At 55.8% G+C, this 10280-nt stretch overlaps 1 protein-coding gene across 3 annotated transcripts in view; it reads left to right on the top strand.

The window, feature by feature from the left end:
• The window catches only part of MGAT5B (alpha-1,6-mannosylglycoprotein 6-beta-N-acetylglucosaminyltransferase B), a 71016-nt gene that overhangs the window by 1651 nt on the left and 59085 nt on the right, over positions 1 to 10280 (top strand). For 2 of the 3 annotated variants that reach the window (XM_039716435.1, XM_039716432.1), the window contains exons 1-2: positions 7 to 235; positions 6626 to 6738. In XM_039716435.1, coding sequence (XP_039572369.1) covers positions 168 to 235; positions 6626 to 6738 — 181 coding nt within the window. In that variant the 5' untranslated portion in view covers positions 7 to 167. Of the gene's footprint in view, positions 1 to 6; positions 236 to 6625; positions 6739 to 10280 lie in introns of those variants that run through there. The other variant, XM_039716433.1, reaches the window with a different exon arrangement.

Raw genomic sequence — 10280 nt, 5'->3', positions numbered from 1 at the left:
CCGGCCATCCCGGCCATGGGCTCGGCCGGCAGCGGGCAGGGGCAAGGGTAGGGCGGGGGGGTCCCCGCAGAGCCCCCGCCATGCGCCCCCGCGCAGCCCCGCGCCCCTGAGCCCCGCTCGCTGCCGCCCGCGGGGAGCGGGGCCGCCCCTGCCCGCAACTTTGAACGATGATCACTGTCAACGCGGATGGCAAGATAATGGTCAGAAGATGCCTCGTCACCCTGAGACCCTTTAGGTAAAGTTGGTGCTTCCTCCAGGCAGCCTCGCCCGGCTCCTGCGGGCGGGGAGCGGCTGGTGCGGGGGCTGCGGCTCCGGTGGGGCGGGAGGGTGCGGATGGAGCCCGGCCGAGCATCCAGGGATCCGGGCAGGATCCGGGCAGGGATCCCGGCAGGATCCAGGGAGGGATCTGGGCAAGGACCCGAGCAGGATTCGGGCAGGATCCAGGCAGGGATCCGGGCAGGGATCCGGGCAGGGATCCGGGCAGGGATACGGGCAGGGATACGGGCAGCATCCAAGCAGGGGTCCGGGCAGGATCCAGGCAGGGATCCAGGCAGGGATCCAGGCAGCATCCAGGCAGGGATCAGGGCAGGGATCCGGGCAGGACTCCAGGCAGGGATCCGGGCAGGAATCCCGGCAGGATCCGGGCAGGGCTGCCCGCGGGGCAGCGTGCGGCTCCTGCAGCTCCCGCTGGCTGCCGCTCCCGGCTGGCCCCGCCGCTGTCTCTGGGGTTATCGCGGGGATGCTCGCCGCTGGCTTTTTTGGGAGCCGTTCTGGGGGGTGTTGGTCCTCGGGGGGATTCGGTTCCTGCGGTTCAAGCCTGCTGGTGCAGCTGGGGATTTCGAAACGCACCCTGAGCTGGCAGTGGGGCTGGGGTGCGTGTCCAGACCTGAACCCCTCCGGCTCCAGCACACCCGTACCCACCCATTGCATTTCCCCCTTGCTGTAACTCCCCATTTTTGCTTCCATACATTCCCTTCCCTCTCCAGCCCTTGCTCTCCGGCTTCTTTGCTTCGCTGGAGACGTGCTGGGGTTGGTCCCAAGCCTGAGACACCCGGGAGATGTCGGCAGTTATTTGGTTTTCCGATGGGGAGAGGGACCAAAACCCCTTAGAGATGGAGGTGAACGTGCCGGGGGACGGAGCTCAAGGTGGGGCGAGCCCAGCCCAGCGGCTCCCAGCGCTCCCCGCTGCGTTTGGAGCTCTGGGCTCACCCGAGGGATGTGCTCGCTGCCTTTTTTCTCGGCGCAGGTACCGCCCGGCTGGGGAAGGACAGGCTGCGCTTGCACCGCTCGCTCACCCCGGGTGTGGAGAGGTTTTCTGCCTCTCCTCGGGACTGGGGAACTCGGCCAAGGGGTGCCACAAAGCAGAGCTGTGAGGGCTCCCAGAGCTCAGCAGTGGAGCAGGGAGTGACTGCCAGAGACACGGGAAGGGCACACTCACCCCGGGGATGCTCCTTGCCTGCCTGTTTGCTCTCTTGACTGGGTTTGAGTCCCACAGTGAGGAGGTGACTGGCTGGAGCATCCCTGTGCCCTGGGCATCACCCCTGAGGCAGGGGAACCCCGGCTCCAGCAGTGATCTGGGGTCAGGGTGGGCGAGCACAGGGAGTGCGTGGCAGGGTGATCACAAAGTCCCGTTAGGGATGAGGATGTGTGTGTGAGGGGTTTGTGATGGCTGGATGGTCTCTGGTGCCCAGGTGGAGAACTGGCATGGTGCTGGCCGTGTGCCCTGGGCTGGCTTCTGCTCTCCAACCAGTACAGACCAGTACTGGTGCCACTGGAACCTTGTTGTTAACAGCCAGGCTCTCCCTGTGCAAGAGGAGGAATCTCCCAGACCCTCTCCTTACAGTGTCCAGGACCTCTGCACCTCCTCCCCGCTGCTGTCAGGCTGAGTGTCACCCCTCTGCCACAGTCCTGTGTCACCTTGCTCCCAGCCCAGCGTGGGTGAGTGCTGGCACTGCCCAGCTCCAGCCTCAACCTGTGCAGATCAGCTCTGCTCCCCCAGCACCAGCACCCCCATCCTCAGGGATAACCTCCAGCAGTGGGAGAAGGTCCTGGCAGCCAGGCTGGGTCCTGCAATGTGCAGATCCTGTAAATGAGCAGATCCCACAGGTTCCCTGCTGCTGGCTGTGCAAAGCCTCGCTGCTCCGGGAATCCCGTGCCCTGCCTGATGGGATTGGTGCCATCGGCAAACAGCACACAGGAAACCTGATCCTGTGCACCAAAACATTTCATTAACCACCTCCAGACACGCTTAGCAAAGCAATGCAGAGCCCTGAGCTGGGAGAGCTCCTGCAGAGAGGGAGCAGATCCGTCTGGAGAAGCACAGGAATGTCCAAGGGTGGCTCTGACTTCATCCCAGCAGCAAAGGGGATCTCATTTGTGATGGATCCAGGCAAGAATTCACCCAGCAGCCCTGGTCCAGCTCGCCCAGCTCTTGGCTCTGTAGCTCTGTTTGGCAGCTGGGAGCCAAAGCCAGGCTTTCAGTGGGATGTGGCAGTGCTCAGCGAGAGTTCTCTCTGCTCCCTGCCTGGATCACAGTGCCCACGGCTGAGCATCAGTCTGACAGCACCACAGCCCTCTTGGGCTCCAAGCAAAAAGGGTTTGAGGGAGAGGAGTCATTCATTACCCTGACTTCTGCTGGTAGGAATGGTGGCTCAGCTTCTGGGAGTTGAAAACTTGTCTAATAAAAGGTGTTTCCTGACTCTGCAGCCCTTGGTTTCCCCCTGCTCCTGGGTGGGATCTCCCTGTGGGTCCCAGCTGGGTGATGTGGCACCATGGGCACAGTCCCAGTGCCACAGTCCCATCCTGCTGGGTGCTGCTGGCCTTCCTCCCCCACCACATCCCAGCTCTGCACTCAGACCCTCCTGGTCACATCCAGCTTTCAGTTCCATGGGCCAAAATCCTCCATGACTAGGGCATCACTTCCAATCTGCATTTAACACTTGAGGAATTTCACTTTCTTTTCTTTTGGGCTCCAAGCCAGAGCCCAGAACTGTGACCATTTCAGTTTGGAGAGGGTGTGGAGAGGCACTTGGCACCAGAACTGTGCCTGAGTGATGAATTAAACATTACATGGGATGGCAGGCAAAGCCAGCATGCAGGACAGGTGTTATTTGGTCCTTGGAACTCCAGAGTCTTCAGGGAGTTAGTTTTGATTTTGGGGAAGAGGACCCTGTGCATTTGGACCATCTGGGATCTGGTATGTTTTACCTACTTTGTGGTAAATTTGTGTTCTGTATAAGGAGTTTCCACTCAGGTGAGTCTGGGCCAGGCACTTTTATTCACCTGGAGAACAGGAGCAAAAGTAAAGGAGTTGGGGTTCTCAGGCTGAGAGTCCAGCCCTGCACCATCCCTGTTCCCTGGAGCACTGCTCTGGGCTGGATCCTCTGATTTCCCAAGGACAGCAATTCCTCTTTATTTTATTTTATTTATTTATTTTAAAGCATCTTGCATCTCCCCTACTCTCTCTGTAATCCAGGCAAAATGAAAAAGGTTTAGTTTCCTAGGGAGATGGTAGAGCAGAGATCACCTTTGCATCTTTTTCTTCCCTTCCCCTTTTTCTTTCTGCTCAGTGTTCAACGATCCCTCCTTGCCAGACTATAATTATGAAAATTAAAAAGCGCCAACACGGTCTCGCATAATGATGAAGATATTGTCAATAGGGGGTGTGAGAGCAGGGTCAGGGCTGAGTGTTTGTTCAGGTGGTGCTTTGTTAAAATGCCCCTTGGGGGAGGGGACACCAGGCCAGGGTGGGTTTGCACCAGGATGGACCCTGGGGTGCAGGATGGACCTGCCAGGGCTCTGAGCCCTTCAGCTTGTTTCCTCTCCACCTGCTGCTGTGCTCTCCTGCCAGGGCAGTGCCATGGCAGACAGCACTCCCCAAGGGCACACTCAGCCCTCCAGAGCCGAGCTGGGTGCAGCAATCCCCTGCGGGGTGTTCCTGAGAGCCTTTCCCAGAGCCAGCACTGCGCCGGGCTCAGGCTGTGGTGATGGCAGACAATGCTCCAGCGTCCCCAGATCACCCCCTCTGCAAGCTATTTATGGGACACCACACTGCTCTGCAGCATCAGGGACGCTCTGCTGCCTCCACCACACCTCCCTGCTGGAGCTGGACCACAGCTCCCTGCAAACCCTTCTGCCAGGTCTGTCTGTGTGTGTCTGTGTGAAAATCCCACAGCTCCATGGCTCACCAGCATCTGCTGGGGAGGGTGGCTGTGCTGCACTGCCTGCTGCTCGTGGGGCTGTGCCTGCAGCCAGGCCTGTAGGGGTGGGAGCCTGGCTCAGGGAGTGCACAGTGCTTTCTGTACCCTGTAGAAACTGCTTTCCACGCCTCCAGGGGCGGCTTGTTCAGAAATAAAGGGACCTGAGCTGGTCCAGGCTGCACGGGGATGTCGGGCAGTTCTGGTGATGCACTTGAGCATCCCCTCTGCCAGATGGGTCAGTTCTCCAGGTGGGTCAGCTCTGCCAGGTGGGTCAGCTCTGCCAGGTGGATCAGCTCTGCCAGGTGGGTCAGCTCTGCAGGTGGGTCAGCTCTCCCAGGGGGGTCAGCTCTCTCCCAGGTGGATCAGCTCTCTCCCAGGTGGGTCAGCTCTATTTCTCCCAGGTGGGTCAGCTCTCCAGGTGGGTCAGCTCTGCCAGGCCAGCTCTGGCCTGGCTGTCAGGCAGGGTTTGTGCTGGTGCTGAGCGTGCTGCTGGCAGAGCTCATCAGTGCTGACAAGCCCAGGGTGTTGCTTTCCCCTTGGTTAGGTGGGAGGTGAGGAGGGATGGGGAGCTGGGCTGTGCTGCTTGCCCAGAGCCAGGGCCAGGTGTCCCTGATCCACTGGGAATGGGGCAGGGCTGATCCATGGGGATGGGCAGGAGTTGTCTGCTGTGAGCAAGGCTGATCCTCCTCGGAGCAGGCAAAGAAACACTTTGTTCTTGAGCTGGCTGCTGCTGAGAGTGAGGCTGCCCTGGATCTGGGGCTCAGGTGTGTCTGTCTGTGTGACAGCAGCATCAGAGCTGCCTGGAGGGAGGCAGGGAGCTCGTGGCATCCCCTGTAAGTGCCATGCCTTGCCCAGGAGCCTCTCCAGGCAAGGAAAGCCTGTCTGTGCTGGCTGGGACAATAGGGAGCTGCCCTCACTAGATCTCCCTGGGGAAGCTCAGCCCTTCTTGAGCTGCTTGACCTGGTACTTGAGCTCTCCACAACATCTCCAGTCACTAACGAGGGCTTTGAAGCAGGTCACTTTATTTGTTAGCCCTTTCCAGCAGCAGATAATTGCACTGCTGGTGTGCTGTAGCCCAGAGTTGAAGGCTGGCTCTCAGTCCTCTGCCTTTCAGCTGTGCAGGAATGCTCAGGTGGAGGGCTGGGGGCTCCTCTGGCCCTGGAGAAGCCTGGGTGGCTGTGCTGTGGCTGTGTGCAGCTCCTGAGCCCTGTGGAGGATGCTGTGAGCTTGTGAAGCTGCAGGCTGCTGCTCTCTGTGGTTTGCTTCCCTTTGGCTCAGGATGAGGCAGCGATGCCAGGGCACCCCTGAGGGCTCCCTCAGCCCCACACGGGATTTATTCACCTGCTGGAAGACAAACCTGTTGTTTCTCCAGGCTGGCTGGGGGTTGTCTTTTCTCCTTCTCCTCCTCGAGGTTTCCCCTGGGTCTGAGATCACACTGCTGCTCTGGGAGCTGTCACACTGACACCTGGCAGTGGCTCTGCCAGGGCTGTTCCCCTGTGGCTGCTGCACTTCCACGGAGTCCCAGGGATGATGGCAGCAGCTCCGAGCAGTGGAAGGAGGCCAGACATCCATCCCTTGGCACAGAGCACTCTGCTTTTCACTCCCTGGTGCACAGCACCCAGCTGGCACAGAGCTCTGCCTTCAGCCCTTCCACCCCCAGAATGGGACTGGCAGAATTTGTGCTGAGCAGGAGCAGTGCTGGGAGCTCCTGCCCCTCGCTGGAGGTGACATCCTGCCCAGGGTGTCCCCTGGGAGCCCTGTGAACAGAGCAGTGATGGGATGGCCCCAGGCCACACGAGTGCTGCACGTCCCTCCTTGTCCCCTTGTGCACAGGGGACACAATGACAGTGCTGGTGGCCTAGTTACAGGGGAACAAAAGGCTTTGTATAAAACACTAAAAGGGTTTATTTTAGATCCTTTGGGAGGAAGGGAAGGTAAAGGTCTCTTTACTCCTCTCTCCCAGAGGAACAGAGGCATTGTTCATTGTAGTGGTTCCTGTGCTCTGGGTTGTTGGGCTGCACCTGCGGGAGCATCACAGGGCAGCCGTGCTCTGGCTCAGCTCCCCTGCTGAAGATGCAGATCCACCACTCTCCTTTGTGCACTGGAGGATTCCTCAAGGCCTGCCCATTGCAGAGGCTGCAGGGAGTTCAGAGGGGGTTCTCAGGCAAAGCCCCCTGCTCAGTGCCAGGCTTTCTGTCCTGGGCTCTTTGTGAAGGGTCTGGCACGGCTGGGCTGAGCTGCTGGTGGGGCTGCACAGATGGCCCCTGCCATGGCTGGGTGGGGTGAGCCACAGGGATGGAGCTGGGATTGTCCCAGACACCCAAACCCAAAGCCTCTCCTGCTGCTGCTGTGCAAAGGGATTACCCCAGGGTGGTGGGGCTGGCTCCTCATCACGCCTTGCTCCAGCTCTGCTTTCTCTCCCGCAGGATTTTCGTGCTGGGCATTGGATTTTTCACCCTGTGCTTCCTGATGACATCCCTGGGAGGGCAGTTCTCAGCCAAGCGCCTGGGGGACTCCCCCTTCACCATCCGCACCGAAGGTGAGCGCGGCTCTGAGCCCGGCCCGGGGTCCTGGTCTGGACAGACAGGTGTCTGCCAGGGAAGGCAGGAGCCTCCCCTGAAATGGAAAATGTAAACCCCATCCTTCTGAATTATTATCCCCCAGCTCTGACAGATGGGGACAGAACACACAGCCCCATTTCCAGCCTAAGATCCTCATGTGGTGCCCCCAGGTGCACGGTCCAGCTGAGCTGATGAGTGCCAGGGATGCAGGAGGATGGTGCTTGGATCTTCCATTCCCACAGGTTCTTCCCTTTTTGGTTCTTCCCTTTTTTTCTAATCCTTTTTGGGATTATCAGGATGGCTGAGGGTCAGAGGGTTCTAAAGATAGGGTGAAACAATGGAAACAAGACCATTACTCAGCTCTTCACACTCTTTCTGGATGCCTTGGAGTGGCTTTTCCCATCCTTATCCTTAATTTAACCAGATCTTTGAATCCACTGGCTGCATCCTTGTCTGTCTCTTGTTTCCTGGGAGCAGTGTCAGCTCAGCCCTGGAGCTGGATCGACCCAAATCTCCTTTTTCAGGCACTCACACCTCAAATCCTCCACATGCAGGGGTTCAGGTGATTAAATCAAGGTGTGTAAATGGGTTCCCCCTCTTGCCTGAGCCTCTTTGGTTCTGCTGAGGGCTGTGAGCACCAGCCCTGCTGGCTGGGAGAGATGCTGCTTTGCTCTGAGGTGGTGCAGGTTGAATGTTGCTTCTGGTAATGCCTGACCGGTCTCATTTCGAGAAGAAAAGAAGTAAATTATGACCTAGGTCCTCTAATTTTTCAAGGTTTTGGTCTCTTAGCTTTCTAACTGGGTAAGGCAAATCCTGCTTTGTTAGAAAGCTCAAAAATTTGATGCAAATCCAATTTTTTCCCCCTATATTCAGTGGCTTTGCCAAACAAACTATTGCTTCCAGATGAATTGCTGCACATTTGGCTGTTGCTGTGCTTCTTATTGGGGAAGATGAGCTTCATTCATGGCCTCACACACTGGTTTTAAACACAAAGCATCCTCTCTCCTCTCTCTGGAGGAAGGTTGTGTTTTTTGTCCCCAGAGCTTGGCAGGCACAACCTGGGAGGCTTTTTCTCACTCTTTAACACCTGGTTCAGGCTTTTGGGGTTCAGCTTTTCCTGTCACACCGTCACAGCTTTTACAGAGGCTGCTATGGTTCCCACTGTGCTAGTTTTGTGTTCTGAAGCACCTGCTGCCCCCCAGGCTCAGGATGAATTTTTATTTTGGAGTGAAAAGGGGTAATAAAAGCATAAAGAGCCATTAGCATCCCTGCTGGCCATGGCGGGGTGTTTGCAGGGGCTGGCTGTGCCCCAGGGTGATGTAGCTGTTCCTGGGGGTGAGTGACCCCCAGAGCAGAGTGGGCCCAAGGCTCAGGGAATGAGCTGGCCAGTGTCACCACAGAGCTCCCTCTGTCACCTGGGAAGGGCTGGGGCTGCTGGGGGGAGGATCTGATGGCTGGGAGGACCAGCTTTCCACCCATGGAAAAGGCAGGAAGGGTGCTGCATCCTGGGCAGCCTCCCTGGGGATGGGAAATGGGAGTCACAGCTCTGGGGAGGTGGGGAACCCCATCCCTGCAGACTCTGAGAGCACACCTGAGCTGAGCTGAGCTGAGGGCAGGGCTGACCCTTCTGTTTGGAGCAGTGTGAAAAACACCAGTTGCTTGTTTTTAAAATGTTAAAAGTTTAATAGTAATAAAATGGTTATAAAAATAGCAATATAATTACAGTAATAAAAATTTGAATAATTGAGATGAGGACAATACAAGACGATAAAAAGAAAGAGTTATGGACGTCCAGGTACCTCTTTGAGGAAAAAATAAGCCAAAAAAGGACACACATTAACAGAGGATTAACCCTTAAAAACAATAGCCTGTTGCATCTTTATACACCTCACACATGATGCATAAATTCCATTCAAACAAAGGATTCTGTCTGGTCACTGTCAACTTCTTCCTCTTAATCCTAACGGCATCGAGGTGGGAAAAAGTTAATTTCTTCTGATAATGGAGCAATAAATTCGCTTTCTCTGAAAGATTTAGGTGTCCTGTGGCTGCTATCTGGTGCGAGTACCTCATTCCTTTCTTTAAAAAAAATATTCCACATACATAGTTTCTCTTTTAGCATTACCTTATATCCTAAACCTATATTTAACACACTACTTGAGAAAATGAACACAGCATAACTTTCCAACATAACACATATAATATTAATTTTAATATTTGCAAAAAGCCAATCATAAAATACACATTTTTCACAGGCAGGAGCTGAGGAGGGCACTCGGAGGGCTCTCCTGGCTGAGGGGAGGTGCAGCTCACGTGGGGTGAACATCCAGGTGGGGAGGGAGGCAGGCAGCAGGAGTGGATGTGCTGCTGATTAGTGCTGTGAAGTCTCCAAAGGTCTGTTTGAATAACAAACTGGCATTTAATTAACATGTGTTCTGGAGCCCAGGGAAGGCCAGGAAGTGTTCCTGGCAGTTATGGTGGCTGTTAAAGCACACGGTGCTGGGCTGGAGGAGCAGGTTAATTGTGCTGGGCTGTGCTGAGCTCTTGGTGTGATGAGGAATGGGAACCTGGAAGGGTTCATGGCTGGTGACTTTGGAAGGGTTCCTGGGGTGTGGTCAGGTTTGCCATGCCCAGGCTGGAGTGTTTCCCAGGAATGGGGCAGGAGCCTGCTCCCTGCTGCTGTTCCCTGCTCCTCTGGACTCCTGGAAGGGCCCTTTGGAGCATTATTCATTAACTGATGGGTGCTGCAGGGAAGCTGCCATCATCCTCCGCGTGCTCTGGGGTATAAATGGGGTGAGGTCGTGGCCAGTGAGTGCCAGCTCCTTCCTGGGGCTGGTCCCAGCCCTTGTGGCTGTTTGTGCTGCTCCTTGTTCCCAGTGTCCTGCCAGACCCAGCTGTGCAGGGGAAGCTGCCCGTGCCCTTCAGTGCCTGCGGGGTTGGGGTGGCTGCAGAGAGCTGGGGGATGTCAAAAATCATTTGCTTTAAAATCACCTGCATCAAAAAATCCTTTGGGTTGTGGATGAATGTGAAGTTCATGGTCCCTGGTCCAGTTTAGGCTGGGGCTGTGACCCAGCCTTGAGCCTCAGCTATTGCCATTCAAAGCATGACATGAAGATGCCCCAGCCCTGCCCAGAGCTTTCCTGGCTCCTGAACTGTGTGAGCAGCCAGTCATAACCAAAATAAACATAGATGTGAGGCAGGAGCATGAACAGGAGGAATGGATAATGTCACAGTCCAGAAGTTAATCCCATTTAAAATGTGATTTTTGTATGTGAATACCTTTCTCAGAGGTTCTCTCCAAAAGCCAAGTTTCTTGTTGTGTGCCAGAAATCATTCTTCAGATGGATTCTCTGCTTGGTGATTCGCTGCAGCAGAGGCTTTGCATCTTAACAATAAATAAAAAAACTCTTCTGAAATGCAAGTTATTTTATCCTAATCCACTGCTGTCAAGTAAACACAGACAGAGGTTCCTTTGTTTTGAAATGGCCACTGAGAGAATTTATTCTGCAAACAAAGATGT

This window comes from Passer montanus, unplaced genomic scaffold (genome assembly GCF_014805655.1).
Source record: "Passer montanus isolate IOZ18808 unplaced genomic scaffold, ASM1480565v1 scaffold35, whole genome shotgun sequence".
Lineage (NCBI taxonomy): Eukaryota > Metazoa > Chordata > Aves > Passeriformes > Passeridae > Passer > Passer montanus.
This window is presented reverse-complemented; position numbering and strand designations above follow the sequence as displayed.